Raw genomic sequence first — 24,540 nt, forward strand, 5'->3', positions numbered from 1 at the left:
GGAGGAAGAAAGAAAGAAAGAAAGAAATAAAGAAAGAAAGAAAGAAAGAAAGGCGGAGCCGCAATACAGAAGTGAAATATATCCGCCCACAAGAAAGACCTGGCCTCTGCGGGTGGCTGTCAGCGGCGGACTGGAACCCGTACAGTCATTTATTCCTCCAACACTCGTTAAAAAAGAGAAAACAATGGCAAACGCACATTTGGAAACGTGAAAGTTAACACACAATTCCCAGGGGGCCTTTTACATAACCCTTACGATCGTTCTCTTTGTTTTTCGGCAGGGGTATTCAAATTGCCTTGTCGTGATGGAAGCAGATATCGAATTCACGTAGCCTCAACGCACTGTGTCCTTTCAACCCCCCCCCCCCCCAGTCCTTGAAAATTCATTGAGCAGTCCTGTGCATCTTGACGTCCTTCTGTTGCGAATGGCAGTGGCAGCAACTAGGAAGGCTACCTGCAATCTGCGAGTATTTACTACCGATCTAAATCAGACACGACGGTAGGGAAAAAAATCGGACCGGATCTGTTTTGCATTAATGAATACTGTCACCCATTTTGCGGCTAATAAAGCCGGAGTTGTTACAAAATATGAGCGGATAGTAGGCATAAACATTTAACAACAGATAGCGGCAAATGCAATATAACGCGTTGCGCAACACATGGGAGGACACAATTGGAAGAATAAAACAGTAAACGAAGCATTTAATTGAACAAGAATTACGCACAACGGTAAAAGAATTATTTAGAGTTTTTTATATTCGCTATATAATTGAAATAAATTCACTTTATTTCCTAGAAGATGATCTAGATAGATTCTTGGTTTAAACATCGCAAAAGACAACTTGAGTGAGGCCCATTATCCAGTGCGTGGCGTGGGTTACAGGACATATGCATGCCGTGTAGAAATTTTCGGCACATGAACATTACAATGTTTCCAAAAATTCGCATTAAGTAGACATAAGAAAACATGATATATAACAACAAATACTGAATTAGAGCATGATAGCGAACAAGGCTGTTTGTGAACATAAGAACTGATATCAAATTATTGCGTGTAACAAATTACTATGTAGTAGGGATTGATAATTGGCTGAAGAAACCAAAGCGTAAGCGCGGACAATACGAAGCAGATTGCGGTCTTTGACTCTAGCATAACATAGAGAACATGCAGTACAACAGGTTACAAACTGAATGATGAAAATGCGGGCACCACTTAAAAAAATCAAACAAACAGGGGAGGGGGGGACCACAAATAATTCGTTTCTTGAGTTAGTATCAGATCTGTAGAACATTGCCGGGTTTCGTGTTCTGTTTACATCTGTGGGAAGAAGCTGAATACGTTAAGATGAGGTTCGAGGTAGTGTTCACGGATTCGAATTTCAAGTGCTTTATTGGGTGTCGGCAGCCCTGTCTTTCACATTCATTATTATAGCACCATTGGTAACAGGCCTCAAATGTGTTGCTGTCACGTGATGTCATTGCTTACTTGTTGACAAAGAAGCGGAATGAACCAGGTCGGAATAAATCCGCCTGAAACGATGAGACTGAGTCTATGGCATTCTGAGTTTACACTGTTTAACGCGGCTGCTCTTAAAATGCAGGTATTGGTTTTGCCAGTTGCTTCCCGATAAACTGAGGTTGCAATCTTGTTTGGTATCATTGCTCAAACATCCAGAAATTGATTGAAAGATGCCGAATATGAATGGAAGAATGGAAAGCCGTGAGGAATTTTAACGCGAGAACCTTAAGTACCCTATTCTGCGGAAAACCTTAGTCGTCGTAGTTGTTAATTGTTGTTGTCCAGTATACAGAAAACACTAGACGCTGCGAAGAGCAAGTGAAAGAACATTTGAGTTCTCATGGGATTTGAACTGGGGCCTTTGGAGTTCGAACTGAGCTTGTTAGCCCCATGCCACCGCCGCGCACGTCGTTAGCGGTGGAACAAAAGTTTTTTGTAATTGTTGTTGGGAATTCCTTGCATGGGCCACTCGGGGGATTGACGTGGAACCAAAAGGTCGCGATCAACACCAGGTTACACACCTTGTTACTGCACCTTCAGTGTCTCTAGCCACATTGTGGTGCTACTTTTCGCAGAAACCAGCACACATTTATAAAAATGTCAAACATGAATGTTTTGAACAACGGGAATTTATTAGAGAAAAATGAGCATTTGTTTGGTTTCACTTGGTTTTTCTGGGTTTCCTTTAAGAAGGAGGCTACAAGCAAGCAGATGTTAGTGTATGTCCGCTGGCCTTGAGTACATACCATTGGCAGATATTCGCGAAGACGTCGCATTGTTATCGTTACCATGCTGTGTGTATTGCACTGAAAATTCGTGCAAGACGCATGCGCGGCGCATGTCGGAACGTCTTATAAAGACGCTCATGAAAGAAATTCGTGACCTCTTTGTTTAATTAACTTTGAAGGATGACTGCTTTCTCTTTGTAAGCACCATCTTGACGGTCCAGATGACAGCGAGCACCGAGTTCACGGTTGCCAAAACGTGAAGAAGTCCTTCGTAGGAGCCGTGGTGATCGCGGTAGTAACCTGGAATGAAACGACCAAACGTTGCATTGTGTTGAAACTACAGCAAACTTCAGTAGACCACATTGCTGGACGCGTTGGTGTATACTCTTCTAAACAGTAAAGCACGATAAACACAACAGCAATTTTCCCATCCTGCGTCTTCCGTGTCATTGTGTTTACAGCGGTTTCAGGCTTTAAAGCAGCTGCAGCAAAGTTTAACGAGGGTATAGGGCAACCCTTGACATGGTCAAAGTAACAAGCCTTAATTACAAATGCCTCAGGAGAACAAATGCTATTTACAAAAAGAAAAGACAAACGAGAATGCTTTAGCGGGCGTTAATTCTGTTTCGTACGCACACATTGCAACAGCGCAGCACAGCTAATCTTACGGAATATCGTTTGCGTGTACATGTTTATTTAAACGAAGTCGTTCAATGATTGATGGGCAATGAAATTCTTATCCCATTGCACAGGCGTAGACAGTATGTAAGTGTGACCAAATACAAACAGTTACGAAAGCGTTATATAAATGTGACCGGAGAAGTTTTAAATCGAGTAGATTCCGAACCTAATACTTGTAGGTTGTCCGCATGCACCGCTAAAGGCTGCTTTAGCGTAGTGTAAGCAGCAACGCTTCGGGGAATTTTGACGAGTATGCCCTGATGCAACATTAAGGAAAAGAAATGTTATGACTGCCTAGCAGCCGAGGACTGAATGCCCCATCAATTACTTGTAATCGGGTAGACATTCACTGACCGACTTGAAAGCACGACCCTTAAGGGCACGCTCCATCGGTTGAGCGGCATCACAAACGAACGAAGGTGGTACACAAGGAGCACAGTCCAAGATGAACTGAGCGAACCCGAAGCACCACGGAGAATTAATGACGGTGTTAGCGGCAAGAGCGCAAGGAGGAAGGCGGAGGATGTGAGCATGGCGAAAGGGTAAGAATGTGAGCTGACCGCCGGAGACGCGCTCCAAAGCGACGACCCACCAAAAAATGGCGCCAAGGCTGTCTTCGGTAACTGCTGTGAGACGTGGTCACTTCCTACCCACGCGCTCTCTGCCGTGGTCCCCCGATTAGTGAGCCCATCGGGTCACACCCCGCTCAGTTTCCATTGTGCCGCGAAACTCGTTGTCCTTAAATACACGGGCACTTTACCGAAACGGAACGCTTTACTTTGTTTGGTGCTCTTTTCTACGGGCATCGAAATACTGCGCCGCTTTTCAGCTTCAGTACTTAAAGAAACAACGGGTTTTTAATGACATGTTCCTTGCAGGCACTGAAGCTTATTAAGCTGCCCTTGAACTTTTCTTTCCTTATCTTCATCCCCTGGAAAAAATTCGTTCAACTGTTGAGTTATCATAGGACGAACAAAAATAGCCCAATGAGAAAGGAGTGTAGAAAAAACACGTACCGACCAAAAACGGTGACGTCAACCCCACCATGCCAATGCAGAAGGCCATCCCGCCCATTGTGACGGGCAGGGACTGCATTCCGAAATCACGTACCAGCGTGGGGGCTCGAAGAAAGATTCTAGATCCGTTGCTGATGCCTATAAGCGCTGAAGACACCAGCATCACGGGGAAAGTTCCCCACCACGCAAAGAGTTCCAGCGCCAACGCTTGGAGAAAGAACCCGGAAAGCATCACAGTTTCTAGTGTCAATAGTCCAGAGTCAATGACCATCCCGCTCGCAAACCTGAAAACAAGGTCGCTGGCCCCAAAAGCGTTCGAAAGGAAGACGGCCCTTGATGGCGTGACACCTCTGTCTACGGCGATGTCCACTGATATAAGCTTAAATGTTACCAGCACGAGTATCATCACCGAAAACGTTAAGGCATCCACGGCAAACGCTACCGTCGCAAACTGTCTAACGATGGCCCTTAAGCTGGGTTCACTAGTCTTGTTTAATCGTGTTGATTGTGTACTGGGTATCTTAGAGATCTGCAGATTTTTCGGGCACAATATAACAGTAGGTTTCGCCGTGGCTACTTCAGGCGTGCATCCTAAGTCTATTCCGGCTTCTTTGGAAGTGCCATTGCTTGCCCCGCCGGCTGTGTGAAGATGATGACCATTTGGAATGACTGCGGTTTTCTGGTATAATTCGAGTTTCTTGGTGGTAGGACACTTCGCAGGTCGCTGCATCCAGGCGGGGCTTCTGATTACAATGACCGCTGGAAAGGCGTTGAGGATGACTCCACCGAGGAGGAGGAAAGTGCCACGGACACCGTAGGTTGCTCGCAAGAACTCAGCTAGGGCGGGTGCACAGAGCAAGCTTAATCCGCTAGCAGTAAAGACGATGCTGCACGCTGTCGTTTGAAGTTTCTCGAAGTGTTGCGGCGCAAGGATGTTGACACTGACGAACGTGCCCGACACTGCCAGCCCTGCGACACCATAAAAGAGGAATTTGAATAGCGCGCGTATCAATCAAGAAGGGTAGACATCAGTGTAGCTAAAAGCAGTGACTCGGATTCTGCAGCTAGCTCTTACTGAACTCATGTAGTGTTGGGCGTGTAGTGAAAAAGTTACCGCTATTTAAATTAAGGTAGAGTACAGATATTCATCTTAGCTTCTCAAAATATATTTTTGCGTTGTATGCATAGTAGTTTCAAGTGGGATAAAAATGTGCCCATCCAGATCTTTCCTGGATACATCAGTTCATCTCGCCTCCATTCACAACAAATTCCCTCGCAGTTCAGGCAGAGTTTGAACTTACCGTGTATGATGCCGTACACCACAGTTAGAAACAGGATATTGTTAGCGAACCAACAGACACCCGTGGATGCGGCCAAGACGAAAGTTGAGACAAACAAGACAGACCGGCAGGAGAAACGCCTGCACAGAAGTCCTATGACGGGGCCTGCAAGGAAAGGAGAACGTGACTAGCAATAAATTGTGTTTACGCCCCATTACAGCAGTCCACTTATATTCTCCCCGGACAGCACGCATCATGCTCCACTGTCCACAGTATAAGAGCCATGATTAGACACCGTATGAACTCCTGGCTAATTAAACGTATTCGCGTGTTTCACACGAGTAGCACGTGTTCCACCGGCTTCACATTCTTGCACCTATATATTTCTGTAGTTTAATGGCTTCATGCAGTTTAAAACAGAAGTCACCGCATAACATTGCAGTCAATAACTTATTACAGTAGCGCAATATAAGAGCCTTCTTTTTGGGGAGGATCACTTTATTTTTCGAAGATGCAAGCCGTTACATATCTTGGTGATTTGCCACGAATAATTTTAAAAGCTGCTGACGGGATGGAGCGATTGCTGGCACACCCTGCAAGTTAGATCTGCCCGTTAACCACCACCAACAACAACAACAATAGGGGAAATGAGTAACCTTCTAAATACCCGAGTGTACGCGTACCCACAACCAAAGTGAATGACCAGTCAGTTCGATCGACTGCAACGTGGCCGAGTGACGTATGAAGCAGCTCTAGAACTGGGGCAAAAAGCGGGATTTACAAATCCTACTCAAACAAGAAGACTTAAAAGGTGGACACGAATTCTGGACTTGCCTAACGAGAACTAGTTTGTTTACGCACTCTGTTTTTATCGTGTATTGCGAGAGGAAAGTACACTGCCAGCCAGCCTTGTGAGCGTTTTGCACTGTCATTGTCAGTGAATTCTCATCTAAGGAGACCATTACGACTACATAAAGTTTAGCTTTATGAAAAAATGTGCGCAGCTGAAATCTTGATCCAATTCTGTTAGACAGGAAACGTTGTTTTCGTCGCTCACGGACTAATGTTTAAAAAGACGGATTTTAAATTAGCCGCTTGCAGCACCCTTATATTACGTACCAAAAGTTCTTTGACATACTTGGGCTAGAAGCTAAAACATCAAAACCCCTTTCTTAAGATAAAGAGGGTTAAAACGCAGAGCTTTCTCCCACGCCACTTGAGTCAAAGTCAAAGTCCAAAATCCAAACTGCTTTTACCGTGTCGGAATGGCGAAATCGAAAATACATCGGCCTCATAACTGGATGGACCCAGATTTGACTCCGACAACGGGGAGCGTTTTTTTTTTTTGTGAGGCATTTGACGTGCCTTCGTTTATTGTCAGCATCGTCTGTGAAACTCGTTGTGTAAAGTTGGCCTTCCCGCAGTGCGTTTTACTCGGACGAACGACGCCATCAGTGAGGCATAGAAAGTTTCGCTTTAAAACAGCTTTCAGTCCGTAGACTGGCTCAGCGCCGCGCGAAAAAACGCAAAGCTTCGAGACGCAAAACTTAGGAAGACATAACAAGGCGTCTCAGAATGTATTCACCTTATTACGCGTAATTCCGCAGCACTGACCTTCGTTCATGCTTCGTGCGACGCAAAAGAGAAGAGTGGTACTAGTTGAGGTCACCTGAACCTTCACTGCCGCTACAGAATTCAGTGGGCGCAATAGTTTTTGAAGTCGAAGGAGTTATGGATAATTAATTCGACTTCAAAGGCTATCGCTCCGTTGCGGAGAAACTCAACAGGTGGCACAGCATCACTGTATATAGCTCGCAAAGCCGCCCATATAGCGTTCGCCTCTAATTAACGTTGATTTTATTACTTCATCTGACCTTAGCCGTTTATCTCGTTATCGGCGCAAAATTGTTATATTTTTCTTTGAAAAGTTGTGACCCTCAGTATCAAGCACACAAACAATTCCGATGATTTATTAATTTGGGAGGCTTCAATCGCCCACGCAATTCACGCGTGTAATGTTACGGTTTAACAGCGGGGAAGTAGCTGGTAAGTCGGGTTTGCAGTTGGGCAAGTTCGTACATCTTGGAACTAAACAGCGTGAAACACGGGATAAAGTGAAGAAGAGACTTATAAACAAACGCCGGTAAGTCGCAGACGTAGAATAGCCTCCGTCTGTAAGGTCGAATGCGCTCGTGGCCCCTTCATTCTGTTTCTGAGCAAACAGCAGCAGGCTGTCCTCGCGCGGGTGATAAACACATGACAGATCCACCTTACTGCCTGATTTTTCCCAAATAAAGGTTGCTTCACTGCACATCTTGCACTTAACACTTCTACAGAGTTGTCATGCTTTCTGAGCTCCTGGGAAGCAGTCGCGTCTATCGAATTACCGCTCACACCAAACATTTTTGCCGTCCCGTTCACTGTGTTAAAACTAGGGTTCAGTGCAAATTGCACTAGGTGACGAGCGACGCGCAAAATCAGGGCAGCTCTAAGTTCCTGCAATCTGAAATTGATATGCAAACACATGTAGGAAGATGAAGGATAAGAGAGCAGTGTGGCTAAGCTGTATGCGAAGTCGTTCCATCCAATCCTCCGCGACACTTCTGCTTCTGTTGCGGATGTTCCACGAACCTCCAAGGTTTAGGAGGCTCCCACTGAGAACGAGGGGCCACGATGCTTGCTGTCTTGTGGCGCCAAAGGTGTCGACGATGCCGTAGAAGAGAACGCCCACGCTGTGCTGACCCATCATGCCTAAGCACAGCACCCAGCTCAGGAAGGCCACCGTCACCCAGCTCCAGGTCGAGTCCACCCCGAAGAACGGGTCGGCCTTGAGGGACGCCTCGCTCCTCGCCATGAGTCCCCAGGACCGTCAACAGTCTTGGAAGTTTCGGTGTCTGCGAGTGCAAAGAAAATTTTCTGCCGTTACTCAAAAATTCTGCCCTTTGAACCAAGAGGAGGCCCCTTGCTTTAGCAGTAGAGGTTAAGGCGGTCGGGACGAGATTTAAAAATGAGCTTCTGCTGGAATCCTTCATTTTGTTGTAGCCTTCAGCGGGAGCCACACCATCCTACAAGAGGAACAGCTTTCGTGAAACTTGGCGCACTCCATCTAACCACACAATTTCTTCTGTTGTTTAAGTGTAGGGTGATTTACCCTTAGGAATGAAATTACCCCTAAGGGTAATTTCACCTTGCCGAGATAGTTTGACGCCGAAGTCCTCACTCACAGTTAAATTTACGGTCATTGCCTGCAGCCGGTTCGAAAAAAAAAACAGTCTACGACCAATTTTGATTCTCCGTCTGCATGTACGTGATGAAGGGTATGCAACCATTGAGGATAGCACAGCCATTCCAGAAAAGGTTCCTTGCATACTGTGAGTACCCGTGCGAACGTAGGCGGGCGAGATAAAAGCATTGACTATTAATCAGCTAGCGACCCGAAAGTCAAAGAACACTGAAGTTCGAGGTGCACTGAAGTCAAAGTACAAGTTGCTCTAGATTGATAGATTAGCTCAGCGAGAACCCGGACATACCAATCTTATGCGTATTTATTTTTAAAATGAGGTAGAAAATAGCGAGAACGTGAAGCGAGGTGCTGCCTCCACATATCTTGCACCGGAAGTAGTTAAAACGTCTGGCGTGCGAGGCGTCTTTCGTGGCTGCCGCTGGATGGCACTACTCGTCCATACTAGGGGCGGTGATACCGTTTTCGAGAAAGCCTGCGAGCTACGTAAGAACGGTTGGTTCTACGCCAACATTCTCCGGACCTCAAAAAGACAATGTGTTTCAACAGCGAAGCTGTTGTTGCTGGCCGTTATGTGTGTGGTGTAAGGCATCACCAGTAAACCCCGTGCTGTAGTTACTCCCGCCGTTCACCGCGATCTTCAGCACGCGTTTTACGAGGAGCGTCCGGTTTGCGCGTGGCACTCGCAAGAAATACCGAGAAAACAGTTCGTCTGCGTCCGCACCACAAGGGGGAGTACAGGACAGCCTACAGACGCCCAGTTCGAGAATCCGGTTACCGCCGGTTCTAGGTTGTGCTGCTGCGTTCCCCTTTGGGAGAAATGTGAAAGCCTGCGGACAAAACGATCCGGGCCCACCAGTCATGCATGAGGAAGACGACGATATCGATGGATATGATGATTACTACTACCACCGCAATGTAAAGCGACGAGAAAACATTTAAATAAGCAATTTCTAACCTAAGGAAATGCGTGGTGGTGCGTCCTTCAGTTCTTACATAAAAAGAAATCCTTCAGCTCCGATATGATTGAAGCCTTGCTTGACCTAGCGCAAGCTCCGCAAATTTTTTTTTTCAACAAAGCGTCAACACTGATCACGGGTCCCATGCAGGAACATTTTGCTTAGTGATCCGGAGCTACAAAAGATGTGGGAGTTCGGGAAAGCACGACTGATTTCACCGAAACTGACCAAACTCCTCGGTACATAATGGCGCTGTATTCGGTTGTTTCTATACCGCTATACATCACCGCTGCCTCGCTTGCTCCTCGCTCGGCTCGATTGCTCGCGTGTTCGCTTTTTTATTGAAGCGCAAACATCGTCTGCAGTCGCTGTTTGCCTTACGTTTGGTTAGTGATTCCTCTGTACTTAAGGCATCTTTCGGCATCGAATCAACGCTGAAAGGGCAATGAGAAGGTCAGACTTTCGATTGAAACAAATTGCTGGTTTCTTTCAGTTGTGAAACCTCACATTGAATACGGAACACGCCATGTTGGACGAAGGTCAAGTAATAGCTTACGCTGCAGCGGAATGGGGGTAAGGAGAATTTAACGCGCTCGTAATTCTGTTTTGTATTCAGGAGTGAACTCCCGATACCAAGAATCAAGCCGTCTAGTCCGTATGACCAGTACGCCATATTCGATTCACGTCTCGCCATTACGCATATCTTGGTCAATGCGGCGCGGGTTAATCACAAAAGTTTTATTCATGCAGAAACTGTTGCGCCACAATATAAATGTCCTCTGCTGGTGTACGCGATGGTGTCAAGGGCTACCGCGTTCTGTTGTTCACCCCACTAACCACTAAGTGATAAAGAACGAAGACGCAGAAACTCGGAGGGACATAAGGTGTCGGTTGCAAAAGAAATAAATTGATGGAGGCACAAAGGGTCGCGGCTGCTAGCAACCGTGGTAGACCGAAAGAGGAGACACGGTGTTATAATTGATTGATTGCAGGGTTTAACGCACGGACTCTACACAAGCGACGAGGCGCGCCGTAGTGGAGGGCTCCGGATTAATTTTGGCCACCTTGGGGTCCTTAACGTGCGCCGAAATCAGTGTGTTTTATTCGGGTTCCGCGTTTTAAAGCAAAGCTTTACTAACCTAGTCGAGCCGAGTTTCGCCATCGCCAGCAATTTTACCTTCATTTGAGCGCAAGCGCGTCTTAGCCTTGGCTACGTATCACGTTACCCTCCGCGCCAATCTCCTCTGCCCCCGCGTGCGCTAGCTCCCACCGCCTCGCCCGCCGGCTTCGCGCATGCGCTCTTTGCGGCTGGGTAACCGCCTAACGCCGTTACTCGCCGGGCGCCTGGCTCAGGAGCACCGCGCTCGGATAGTCAGTGCCAGCCTAGTCATGTATGAGAGCGAAGCGGGTCGTCTCCTCCGAACGTTGGGAGGGGGCGGGAGGCTTTTAAATGCAGAGCATTTCTTTAACTCACGATGTCACCCGGCGTTGGCGTGCCTCGGCGTCCGCAACAGCCGTTCCAGGTGCACCCTCTCCCCCACTCATCCTCTCCCGCATCACGCTACCCTCCTCGCTCTCAACAACAGGTCCGCACCCCTCCCCCTACACTATATAAAAAAAACATCCCCCTCGCGAGGGGCACGGTCAAATGCAGAGCATTTTCGGGGGGCGCACATACCCTATTTTATCTGGTTCGAAAGAAATTGACAGCGAGAGCGAACGCCGAGAACCGCCCCATCACGGCACGACCGCGCCACGACCACGTCACGACTACATCACGACCACGTCCCAACTGTTGTTGCTCCCGCGCCAAACTACGACGCATGCGCGCCCCACCTGTTGCTGAACGCCGATCCGAGCGCGCAGAGAACACGCTAGGAGCAGCGGAGAGCAGGCGAGGAGGAGTGGGGGAGAGGGCGCACCTGGAACGGCTGTTGCGGACGCTGAGGCACGCCAACGCCGGGTGACATCGTGAGTTAAAGAAATGCTCTGCATTTAAAAAATAATACTTACCGGCGCCTGGTTTCGATCCCACGACCCTGCGGGCGGAACGCAAGGTACATGGTGCTCTACCCACTGCGCCACAAAGCCGACACAGAATAGAAGGCTACGAACGCGCCTTATATCCTTGACTCATTCAAACTACGTCAAGAAGCTGCTGATACAACGCATTCACTACCTGTGGGCGGAACGCGAGGTACATGGTGCTCTTCCCACTGCGCCACAAAACCGACACAGAATGAAAGGCTACGAACGCGCCTTATATCCTTGACTCATTCAGGCTACGTCAAGAAGCTGCTGATACAACGCATTCACTACCACCAACTCCCCAAACACTAAACGTTAACGCAATACACCCACCCCCTATGCGACGCATTTACTCGAGTCCCCCTCGCGGGGAGATGGGCCCTTTAGCCGTCGTGCGCAAGCAGCGTCTGGTCACCCCGTGGATATCGCCCTCCGAGCTGCTTCACTGGATAAGCTCCGGAATGCCAAGCGCGCCAAGATAACGTCGAAGTCTAAAAAAAGAGCGAGCCGTTCTGCTCCCAAAACGTCGGAAGCGGGAGCACAACTGCAGACAAAGGCAGACTTTGGAGGAATAATATAATAATTACAGGTAAATCAAAGGTTAACCAAGTGAAACCAAGACTTAACCAGGATAAAGCAAGCTTTTGCTTTGCTTACACAGGGTTAACTGAGTTAAGCCGCAGGCATTTTTTTATTAACTCGAAAAAAATTCGAGACTCCCTGGAAAAGTTTTTGACAATTTAAATTTATCCGATTTATCCGACGTCATGGTGATTAGGATGTCCGGCCAGTTATTGGGGCCTCTGGTCGTTCTCACTTATACTGGAGGGGCTCCTTCTTTGCCGTCTCTTAAGACCGGCACACGTAAGAAAATATGGCTATCTTAGCTCCCCTGTTATGGTACAGTATTCCAACTATATATCGGATTGGGAAGCTTCAGCTGCCCGTCGCTTTCTAAACCTATGCTCCGGTTTTCAAGTAAGTGTTTCTTAAAACTGATGACGTTTGCCAGCTCACTATTTATTTTGCTAGCTGGCGAAATAGCTAACACTTGTCAACCCTAGTCCTCTGGAGACTTCTCACTGGCCAGCGCTTTCTTGCTTCCCACGTGAGGCTGCTTTGTCTTCCTGTTTACAGCCAAAAGGTTAAAATGGCATTTGCAATTCTGAGAGAATCAATAGAAAGTAGTGCGCTTGCCCCAACGACAGAGACCTCGGGAAGTATGCTTGTGCCTGTTGGAACTAGCTTTTTATTTAATACTCACGAAGGTTCATGTATTGTATTCCTTAATTCCTTCTTGTGTGCACGTGTATTTCAGCCTTCAAACTTCCCTGAAAATCAATATGCGCTTCGTGTGTTCCTTGGGCTTGCGTTCTGGTTTGATTTCAGGTAAGGTTATTATATATCACAAATACATGTGGCGAGATTGAGCCAGGAATTTTGGCGAATTTGGGAATTTAAAAGAAGTTCTATGAACTCCAAATTTTTGATAAATAATCAACTCCCCAGGCGGCCTCCGAATTTTACCAAAAATAAACTCCGAAAACACGGAGCGCATATTCTACAGCAGCCAGGCAGACACGCTGCAGGGAAGGCCTCAATGCAGAGCAGGCACGAGAAATACAAGCGCTTGACACCGAGCGTCATCGTCAACAATTTGCTCACGCGGCCGAGGGCCATGGTTATCCACCGCGGTGGCTCAGTGGCTAAGGCGTTGCGCTGCCGAGCACTAGGACGCGGGTTCGATTCCCGGCCGCGGCAGCCGCTTTTCTCATGGAGGTGAAAAGCAAAAGCGCCCGTGTGTACGAGATTTGGGCGCACGTTAAAGGTCCCCAGGTGGTCAAAATTAATCCGAATCCCTCTACTACGGCGAGCCTCATCGCCTGTGTTGCGTCGGCGCGTTAAGCCTTACAATCAATCAAATGAGGGACATGGTTCGAAATGTACGACCAACGAATACTGAGCATCACTTGGAACCAAGAGCTCAGTTGGACGAGGAACAAGTCCAGCCAAAACGCGACCCAGATTCAGAATGGCATCGCTAGCATCGAGTCCACTACGTAACGAAGACGTCACAGCCCCGAACTAAGACGTCACAAACTTTCGGCTGTGCTTCACGTGCTCCACATTTAGTGAACGACAACAAACTTCACCGCCTCTCTCTCAACAATAAAACCCGCTGTACCCGTCGCGGCTAGCGCTTTCACGTCAATGAAAGCCAGAATCTTCGAGAGTCTGACTTATTCTTCAGTCACCTTCGTGTACGTAAAGCTGCTAATACACCGCAAATAGTTTGGGATCGCGTTGGCTCGATTTCTGCTGCGATGGCTGCTTTTCTGTTGGTGCAAGAAACAACAGCCCCCGTGTGTCCAAATTTTCACGCACATTAAAGATCCCTGGGTGGCCTAATTTATTCCGTAGCCCTTCTCTCCGATGCACCCAAGCGAAGCTTCTGTGCCTTAGGGTCGTATTCTGAATTCCTCCTGCACTCAATTTACTCCCTCCACTCGGCTGAGGGGAGGATTCAGCCATGCTTATGCATGGGGAAATCGATTTCAAGGATCTCCTCCACTAGAGGCTCGAGTGGAAAAAGGATTCGGAATACCAGGGTTAAACTTCTTACATTTTTTCAACTTGGGATCATGGGCAAATGAGTGAGCATTCAATCTGACGTAAACAAAGGTCCCTCCGCAACCCCGCAACGTTTCGGTCAACACCAAAAATATTTACGCGACACTTAGGTTCCTCTGAGAGCATGTTCTGCCCGAACAGTTTTTTTTTTTTTTAATTGGGAGAGATTGCCCTACGGCTTAAAAGGAAGTTTAGGTTCTTGATTCAGTTTTCTGTCTGGAGGGCATGGTTAAAAGTTTTATTTAGTTTGGAAAAGCCTTGAAGGAAATCAAGGCCGAAAAGCTACGGAAACAATGCGTGTAACACCTAGGCGTACGAAACGATCATTAAATACTTCGAAAACGACTTGTGCAGTGGGCACCCTAGGTCAAACTGGAAAAAATAAGGAGTTCTTGCTCCGGAATTCGGGATTCCGATGACTGGCAACAGGGCCTACCGAATGGCAATGGAGAGTTGACTTCAGTGTAAAAGTAAGAATGGGGAACTCGGAACCAAGCACCGAGGCGAAAGCCCTGCGATTGCAACTACTGCAACCCGCGATTGCAACTACCGGAGAGGTGGCACCGTCCTGCAACGTATGTTCCGGCTGATGATGAAATTGGCGTTTTGTATTCAAATAAGCATATGTGCTCACACATTTAGTAATCTCAGCATGGAGTAGAGACTGTTTATATTGCTCCCAAGAAAGAAAATTGCTGCTGCGATGTGGGCATAGCTTTGAAGACCTAAGGCTGTCTTAGTTGAGTAGCAGGTAGCATTAGGAATGGTTCGCCGCCCTCGTTTTCTCTGCTAAACTTAACACTCATTCAAAAACGTAAAGACCCGCACAGCATTAGCAGTGTAAAATAGCAACATACACCTTCGGTGGAGCGTTGCCCCCAAATACCTTTAAAGCTGCCAGTGCCGCCTAAAAAAACTGTTCGGACCCCCACGCACAGGAAACAGACTGCAAAATAGAGGCATGACTTCCCGGCGGTTGCACATTACCTGACAGGCGACAACTCCTCCAGGGACCGTATGGGCAATAATGTGGGAAAATGTGGACATTGCAGTTGACGCGCGCTGTCACGTACGCTCAAAGATTTATTGCCCAGCGAGGGCTGCGCAGCGGCTATCACAGCCAAAACAAAAGAGGAGCACCCCGCAAAAAATATATGCGTCTCGAAGATTTATTGCCCTGCGAAGGTTTAGGGGCGTGTATGGCAGCTCAAAGCGATGGGTGTAACGCCAATCAGAACGGAAGGTCAGCAAACAAGATATGCTGTTTTTATGTGGGAATCGCAGTGGGCACCTCGGGTGTCACAATGGCTCCATTGTAGAAAACAGCGCAAACATATCACGAATACGTAACGTCCGAATGCGCTGGCAAAGTGTCAGTTGAGAATATTATTGTTTTTTTTTATTCCGGATATTTATGCGCCGAAGATACACCGGGGCTATGATGCGCGCCGTAGGTAGTGGAGGGCTCCGGATTAATTTTGTCCACCGGGGGATCTTAAACGCGCCTAAATTTTAGCACACTGGCGTTTTAAGAGAAACTTACATGGCTAGGGCTCCATGTATTGTTCTAGTCCACAAACGAAAACAATTTTTTTAGGGTTCCATGTATTTCTATTGTCCGTCGGCGTTCTGTAGGGCGAGGCGTTGGATAACGAAGGTCCCGGTTTGTGTATTATTAGCGCGAGGTCAACACTAAAGTCGCGGCCCTTTCAAAACATCATTTGGACGTCAAGCCTACGCGTCTCATCATTTGAATAATAATATGCACCATTTTGAAGATAAAAGCATGACGTAGACTTTAAGCTTATATACACCTCAATATTTTATATGTGTTTTGAGTGGATTAGTCACAAAAAGGCGCAATTTCCAAGACCAATAGAGTCGAATTAGAAGTGCGTGCTTAAATTTTTATTAGAGATGAGGGCCCTCAAGGCTTAAAATAAACTAAATTTGCTTTTTGATGAAACCAGCAGCCACAAACGTGGACGAAAAGAGGAAGGGCAAACAATGTCCTGCTCACAGCGAAATATTAATTTAAAAACAACTTAAATAAACAAAAAAAAACCTTGAATATCAGTTGAGGTCGACACCAAAAATACCCGGATGCGCCGAATTTCCTTTTTTTAGTTCATGCATTCTGCTATGAAATAAACCACTTGGCTGACGCATTTTTCCTTAGATTTACAGATATGGAAAGCTTCCAATATTTCTCGCGTAAGCTGGTCGCAATGCTTGAAGGTTGCGGTGGTGTTGGAAAGAAGGGGCGGTTAATCCTGTTATGCATATGCGTTTCTATTTTTCTACCAATAAAGATTCAGTTGTGAGCAGCCCTCTGTTTGTCCCTTCCTCTTTTCTTGCACACTTTTATGCGCCGGTTTGTTCCGATATGAATTATCACCAGATAGTACAACTTGCCATTTTCCTATAAAATTCACTGATTCCTTTCTCCTGAATTCCGTGTAAGCTTAATGTGGGTTGCTAAAACGCTTCGCGTGGAATCAACCTTCACCGAGTGCGATGTGCTCATGATTTTGTCACCCTTACCAGAAAAATGGCCTCCGCAGCTGGGTTTGTATCTGCGAGCTTTGGCTCTTACCAGAATTCGCCACAGCCACGGAGCCACCGCGGCAAGTGTCAGCTGCACATAACAAGGCAAATTGCACCAGGAGAGCATCCAAGAAAATTATATCGCTGTATCGTTCTGTACGGGAAAATTAAGTGCTAGAGATGGGCTGTTGCCGCTTACGTATTGAAGTTATGATAAAGCATTACTTACTAAACCTCCAGAAGGTAACAATAAGCATTGCGATATTCAGGCGGAAGCCTTAAATGAACCATTTAGCGAGAAAGCCTACGTCCGGCGTCCGTAACAGAAAAAGGGCTCCTTCGGTAGGGAAAGGTTCCATATCACGGGGAGTTTTATTATAAGAGGTGCTCTATTGCGCGGACTTAAGCCAAAAACTGGTAGTCCTGAGAGAAAGGTGATTCTTCAGCTTCGTCGTATAACCTCAGGTGTTCGGCACCACCAGCGTATAAACTAGGGAGTAGCCAGTCCGAACGAGAGAATAGACAAGCAGCGGCATTCTCCACCGTCGTCAAATATCCCTGTACACGGCGACAGAAACGAGCAGCGGCGTAACGCGCACGAGACAGATCTAAGCCATATGAAAGCGTCAAGGCGGATGGCAGAGCAAGGCGTTTCCCGCGGCAAGATTACAAAGCCCTACGACAGCTCGACATTGATGCAAGGCGGCTCACTCTTTCAAAAATACGTCCGCGCTTTCCCATTCACAACCTATAAAAAGATGCTTAGGTGTTGTTGGACTTTTCTTTGAGATAGTCCATAAGATTTACCTTGACCTGTCGTACATCTTTGTTGTGTCTCTTGACAGGGTGAACGAGGAAATCGGTGTTATACGTTGGCGTATTCTTTTCTTTCCGGGTCTTCCTTCTAGCGTTCCTAAGACGTCGCGCACATCATTGCAGAAGGTCGCGCTTAATGCTTTTGACCTCCCGCAAAACATCCATCTGGGTTGACTTAGCGACTGGGTTAATAGGTAGGGTCCACAGAAGAAGAAAATATAAAATGCAAACGTACAGCGTGTTACCGGGAGGCGCCTTGGAGCGTCCATTTTAGTGTCAGGCGTGTTTAATGTTAACAACCTTACCACGTAGACGAAAGAATGCTCTAAAGCGCGTCGCTAGCGCTTCGTCCTCGTGCATTTTTTGTCCTTCGTCTTTTTTGCGCTATACATCTGTTAATAATGATCGACCAACCAGCCCAACAACGTACTTTACTAGGCTTTCATTCAAGGCGTTCTCTCTCTCTCGAAATCGCGTCCTTCTAGATGCCGCGGGAAATGTGACTCGGTCAAAAGCAGCTCAAGCTTTGGGACGTGCAAAACAAATAAATATGAAGACCCCCAGCCATTCATTGAACGGGTCTTTCAAATCTGAGTTGTAGTAACGTCGGCTGTACGGGTAGTTTGCTATGTTCGACCAGTTGCCAGTACACAGAAACGTTCCGGAACCCAGTCACCCAAAGTTTCGTTCGAATCGGCCCTTGCTCTATGTCAGGGTGCGTGCGAATAAATCCCGCAGAACGTTTGCCAGCTGGGAAGCAGTGTTGCTACTCTGGAGACGAGCTTTGACAGCATTCCGTCAGGCACATCATCCCCAGCTGTGAAAGAATGGTGTTTCATATCAATGGCAGGTAGCAAGAAAACAGGCGCCGCCTAAACATCGAGTCCGACAGCATTGCAACTTACAGGAAAGGGAGCGGGATTTAACTAAACAACCTCGAGAATCTGTCTCGCGTCGATACGCCCGACAATCGAATTGCATCACGGCTGTGCAGGGAATACGGTTTTCGTCCGTAACTCTCTATGAGAAGTGGTTCCAGTGTGCCTCGTACCATACGTCAGTGTAGCCAAATTTGTACACATTCACTATGTCCCTGCCCTGAACAAACAACCGCTAGGCATGGCTTGAACAAAAGAAAGGAGAAAAATCATGCACACATCCGTCTAATGACGACGATGATTAAACGCGAAGCTTTTCGTGCACGAAGTATTCCTGATCGTATGAATTCGGAATTTGACACTCGGAGACGGTTTGGACTTTGGATAGTTCAGCTTTGAATCTGACTCGCACGCAGTTTGGACTTTTGATCACAGTGGCTTTGACTTTGATCCCTCGCCCTTTGATGTCGCATAAAGAAAGCTTCATGTTCAACCATCGTCGTCGATAGAGGGAGGGGTGCGTGATTTTTCTCTCTAATTTTGCGCGTCCATGCATGCCTTTCGAAATCCACAGGGCTGCGACCTGCCCGAATGGTAGACGCCGGCTTCATAACGTGGGTGACGTGACCCTGGCCAGGTTCGATTTCAATCCCGGGAAGCGTTTTTTCCCCTTTCAGTGCACCCTCTATCATCAACATTGCCAGAGAAAGTTGGCTTTTCTACAGTGCGTTTTCGATGCGACACACACCATCAGTGATATATAAAAAGCTTTGCTTTAATAACGCTTCTGCACTGAGCATCCAAGGTGCGAAGTGTTGCTAGAGAGGTAAAGTAAGATGCAAGCAAGTATGCTTGCATGAAAGTGTATAATAAGGATTTTCAACCGCTATCGCAAATGACCGGCGTTGCTAAGATCACATCCGATCTCCATCTTCTGTCTCGTTAGAGGAACTTGCCCTTGTCGAAACTAAAACGTGGCCAGCAATCGCTGCGTAGTGTCCTAAAGATGGACAACAGCGGGGAGTGCCTCGTGGGGTAAAGAAACGTGGGCCGACGTGCCCCCTTAACTTCAAGAATAGAATGACAGAGAGACAACGTAGTCGCATAATGCTTGGAATAATTAAAAAGTGGATTAAAGAAATTAAAGATAAAGCCTAACATGCTACGCCAGGCGAAAAATGAGACGAGTAAGAAAAAGAAGAAAAGAAACAAAGAAAGAAGAGAGGGAAAAAAAGGAAAGCAAAGAGCTGAGGTCTGAAGATTGCAGTAGTTCGACGTCAACAATAATGATCATTCATAAGTTACCACCGAATACACTGCTGTGAATAAAAACTTTGGGCTCGTTTTCAGCAATTTTGGACTACCCGAATGTTCATTTATCAACGAATGACGCTTGGGCTCTATGTTCAATGAGAATGGAGAAGTCTTCTGACTTTCATTAACCCGCCCACACAGCATGACTGGAGGGGCAGGGGGAGCATTTCAACCCACCCGAGGAACCGACGTCAATACAGAGGTAGAGATTGCATGATGAGGAAAGCCAGCTACGCCCTCTCCCATCACAAACCTAACGTTACAAAAACACCTTTCCCCTCACGAATGTCCCAAACTTGAAACTAGGCTCGCTAGGATCAAATTATGCAGCAGGTACGTGTTGTATAATTGCATCCTCAGCCGTTGTTCCAAGGGGAGCCCCCATGTATACAGCCAAAAGGAACTGGGGACACTCAGCATCCGCTCATGGGCGCAGCACTCGAAATGCATGCAATGGCACGAACGGTTGAAACACACTCTTGCTCTTGCAAGAACGACTGACTCGACTGACCTGCTTACGAGCTCCCGACAAGCAGTCCACAAGTTCAGAGGGCGCAGCTCTTGTTCAAACACACGATCACCGCTCATCAGCAAGCTGGATACACATCCGCAACACGCTTTCGGTGGCATCTGAATACCAAGTGACACGGAAATGGAGGGGGTGACCGCGTTGACGCGCTTGCCCAACAAGCCCCTCGGCTCCCTTTATTTCGCGGTCAGGACTGGATGCAGGCAGACAACCCGATGCGCAACTCGTAGCCCTCGCCCCACGTGCCTCCGACACATTTGTTTTCTCCCACACCCGCGCCTCCTTTCTGTAAAGGAGGCAGGCAGCACACATCCGACAAGCGCAAACGAATACGCCGCCGACAACCCCTCCCCTCCTGCGCTACTTCCGCAGGGGAACCGGAACCCGAAGGACCACGCGCTACTCTTGTGCGTAGCAGGAATGCCCGTTCGCGCCACTCAATCATCCGCAAATCCCGTGTGTTGCTCGTGGCAGGACTGACCTTCCACATGTCAGTGTTTAGTCGGCAAACGCTTCTTGGCTTTGACTGACATCATGGCCGCCGCATTCCGGAGGGGACCTCGGTCGGATGATTCATAAAATAAATGTATTGCTGGCTGCTTACCACCCATATTCTTTGACAGCTAGCGAACAAACAGCACAGAGGTTGTAGTAATTAACTGCGTTATGTCAGATATTAAACTCCCCAATTAGGAATTCCATATTGGCAAGAAAAATATTTGAGCCTCGGAACTGAATTGAGAAAACGCTTTTCTGCAAACGTAGTGGAGTCGCCTGCAATCGCCGTTGCATGCTTATTTCTTCAAGCATGCTTGCTGGATTTTTCCGCCTTCATCACCTGCAGATATCAACTTTCTTTTTTTTAATATTTCACAGATGATTTGGTATCATTCAGCAGGTTTTACGTGCAATGGCTGCCGTCTTTTATCCGCCAAAGAAATTTCATAGTTATGGTTGTGTGTCATTCATCTATCAGTAATCTGCCTTGTTCGTATTCAAGGATGAACGACTGGTATTTCGAGATGGGCTTTTTTGAGAAAATTTGTTCATTCAGGAATAGGGTCTTTCGTGAACGAATACGAGACATTTTGATGCCTTGTACTGATTACGAAAATTATGAAGCCTCAAGTTATTCATAGATTCAGCTTAACAGGAGGCTTGAAAATAAACCAGGGAAAATAAAAACGCTACACAAAGAGGAGATGCAAGGCACAAGGACAGTTACTGCCGTAAAGCAAGTATAAAACAACAGACCTTGACTTCCGCCTTACTCAATTAACAAGATTCAGATACTGACAGAAATAAGATTGCTGTACGACCGTGCTGCCCAGGCGGGTCATGATGTCACCCTGCGGTGGGTTCCCAGTCACTGCGGCATTGTCGGTAACGAAAACGCTGCCGCCCGGTCGGCGCATCAAACAGCGACGACTCTACTAATTCCATTGTCTAGAACGGACGCAGCTAGGGCCCTCCGCATACTTGACCGGGAAAAAACAATCTCTCAATGGTCAACAGAAGAGTTCACATGTGCTCGTATTGGTGCCCTTGACCCGCACCTGCAACGTCCCCTTCCACTGAGCTTTCCACGGTCTCACGCAACTCTTCTTTGCAGTCTCTGCCTGGGGGTGGCATTCACAAATGCTTAATCATAATTAATAGGAATGGCAGCAAGTGAGGAGTGCGAAACGTGCGGCAGGCCGGAGACGATACGCCACGTTTTAGGCGAGTGCCCAGGCTACTCGCCTGAAAGAAAGAAGCTATCGTCAGCACTGAGGAACCTGGACTCTCGGCGGCCATTTTTAGAGGAGAAGATTAAGTGTCACTGGCCTTCTCTGTCATCCGCTCAGAAGGTGATTAAGGAACTCTTATGCTTTCTACGGGCGACGAACTTGAACTGAAAGCCTCCAGTTTCCATCACTGAAATTGAACGTTTAGTGCTTCGGCGCTGGGCATACCTGTCTGCTCCTACTTTTCTTAATTCTCGCCTTTCTCTTTTTTGCCTATGTTCCCTTTCCCACATGCAGGATCGTAAACTAAGCTCTAGCCATGTTAACTTTCCTGCCTTTCTTTTACATCCTTCCTTCCTTCCTTCCTTCCTTCCTTCCTTCCTTCCTTCCTTCCTTCCTTCCTTCCTTCCTTCCTTCACATGGAAGCGCGCGTACCGGTGGCTTGTCGGGGTGATGCCTGGCAATGACTATGTTATAACTAGTAGATGTAAAAGATTTTAGGGCTCATAAGGTAGTGCCTTAGATCCCAAAATTACAGATTGCGCTCAGAGGCTGTAAATTCAGGCGTACATTTAATTTTTCTTTGATGTTCAACTTGTCGATTCTTGTGTTTCATTCCCTTTGACAGTAAACAAGTAATTTATTGTTTGAAGAAAACATTTTAACCGTCTGAATAAACGGAAGCCTTTAAGGTGGAGTAGGATTATGTAAAAAAGTTACATCAACCTGAAAACGCAGTCATACGCGGATGCGAAGAAATCTGCTAAGCATTTTTTTTTCTGAAAACTTTATATTTGAAGAAAAGATTGGGTGGAACTACGAACTTGGAGAATTATCATTCAGCTGTCATAGTTGAATCGCCTTCGCTGACCTTTCACTTTGGGAGACCGGGTGGAGTTAACCAAATATGTGCCGTGTAAACCAGCTGAGCGTATTCAGTTTGAAATTTGGTTTTACTCAGACAGTAGTAGTCTGGCGTACTGAGGCAAGAGGCAGATGTACCCTGACTGACATCGGCCTACTATCTCTACAGTTTACATTGCAAAGCATTGAAGATGAGAGGAAAAAAAGAAAGAAAGAAAGATGCCAGCAGGAACGACGTTACACAATGGCTATAAAAAGCCATCATCAGCAATGCTGATGAAAAAAGATGAAATAGAAGCAAAAAAGTTGCCAGAAGAAATAACGTTATACTGCGACTATAAAAAATATCGGCATACATGAGTGATATACAGCAGCTGGCAACGGAACGCCTAGCATACAAATTGCTTCCACAAAGCAGGTGCACCGTTCAATGCAATTTAAATAAAAAATGTCGCTTTTTACCTTGTTTATGTCTGTAGGGAGTTGTATTGTAGAATTATGTCGAATAAGACCGGGTTGCTATTAAGAAAACGTGGTATTATATGTTCTAGTTTGTGAGCACTATAGTTTGTTTTAATAAATGGATTCTTAACAACAGCTGGTCCAAGTTTGTAACGGGTGTTAACTGGGGTGTAGGGATCAAGAAACAGTTTGTATCTTTTCATTTCGCCGCGGGTATGAACAGAAAGTTTAGCTCAAACAACTGAGTTACTTTAAGGAAATTGTGTTTTAAAAACAACGGATTCTAGTGGTGTGAGCTGGGCAAGTTCTCTGCCCATCTAACTGCCTTTTTTGTAATATTAACAGTCTGTGTAAGTTTGTTACGGTTGCGGTACCCCAAAATAAAAGGTAATAATGAAAGGACGACAGAACAAAAGCATGGCATAACTGTCGTATCAACCAATTAGGAATCAGACGCTTAATTTTGAATGCTTTGTTCTTGTTGTGTTCGGAGCCGCTCGCGACAGCGTAAGGCAGTGTATTCTTATTTATCTTTTTCATGAAAGCCTCGAGCAAGAAGACGACCTGCTCATCGCAGCCGGCGACAGTGGGAGCCAGCGTGCAAAAAAAAAAAAAAAAAAAAAAAGGAATTGCCGTGTAAGGACTGCAAGCTGCCTCAGGTGGGGCCAAGTTTAACTCCCAGGCTCGCCAGCATCCTGTGGCTCGCTGTGGGGTCTGCGACTGATCCCATAACGACGTCGTACAAAAAAATGCCGATTGTACCGATCATACCTACGATACTGGGAACTAAAGGTCTACCCCATTCCTTAGCTGAGCAAACGCCAACGCACGCAAGTAAACCTCACTACTACGAAAGCTGCCTGTTCGACTAGCGTTCTCTTGTTCGAGAATTTTAGATAATTTAAAAATGCGGCAATTTTCTCGACTTTCTCTTTACGTGGCGGAGCGTTCTTGTGACGTGAAGCGCATCTATGCACGTGCAAAAGTTCACAGGGAAGGCTGGAATTCTTATAAACACCGAAACAGAAGCGCCGTCATTCTTTCGGGGGAGCGTGACGTTTTTCTAGCAAAGGGAGCACTAAGCGACGGCAACCTTTTCAGCAGTGGAGGCGTTTTCGCAATAACTGAAACCACGCTTGTAGGAGCTCACTCAGCGTGGCTTACAACCCCAACAAATGCTGAATTTGGGTACGGTAGCTGCGTCCCGGTCAATGCTCGTGGTTATAGCCACAGTATCTTCGGGATATATTTTTGAGCCACGGTCCCCCCCCCCCCCCCGGAGCGAAGCGATGGGAACCTGGTGACAACAAATTGGCTTTAC

At 46.8% G+C, this 24,540-nt stretch overlaps 1 protein-coding gene across 1 annotated transcript; it reads right to left on the bottom strand.

Annotated features, from left to right (window-relative positions):
- Nucleotides 1-1,708: 1,708 nt before the first annotated feature.
- LOC144145368 (monocarboxylate transporter 9-like) lies at nt 1,709-20,369 on the bottom strand. Its single transcript, XM_077676941.1, has 5 exons — nt 20,149-20,369; nt 7,855-8,117; nt 5,245-5,388; nt 3,944-4,912; nt 1,709-2,546 (listed from the first exon to the last, which is right to left on the bottom strand). The coding sequence occupies exons 2-5, from the start codon at nt 8,075-8,077 to the stop codon at nt 2,410-2,412; spliced, it is 1,473 nt and encodes a 490-aa protein (XP_077533067.1). The 5' UTR covers nt 8,078-8,117; nt 20,149-20,369; the 3' UTR covers nt 1,709-2,409.
- Nucleotides 20,370-24,540: the final 4,171 nt, after the last annotated feature.

This window comes from Haemaphysalis longicornis, unplaced genomic scaffold (genome assembly GCF_048455015.1).
Source record: "Haemaphysalis longicornis isolate Haplotype H1 unplaced genomic scaffold, Haemaphysalis longicornis Haplotype H1 scaffold_7, whole genome shotgun sequence".
Classification (NCBI taxonomy): Eukaryota; Metazoa; Arthropoda; class Arachnida; order Ixodida; family Ixodidae; genus Haemaphysalis; species Haemaphysalis longicornis.

Coding starts and splice junctions, on each gene's coding strand:
- LOC144145368 (XM_077676941.1), bottom strand. CDS start 8,077: ATGGCGAGGAGCGAGGCGTCCCTCAAGGCCGACCCGTTCTTCGGGGTG. Junction 5,389..7,854: donor GAGCCTCCTAAACCTTGGAG/GTTCGTGGAACA, acceptor CTTTCCTTGCAG/GCCCCGTCATAGGACTTCTG. Junction 4,913..5,244: donor GGTGTACGGCATCATACACG/GTAAGTTCAAAC, acceptor ATGGTGTCGCAG/GGCTGGCAGTGTCGGGCACG.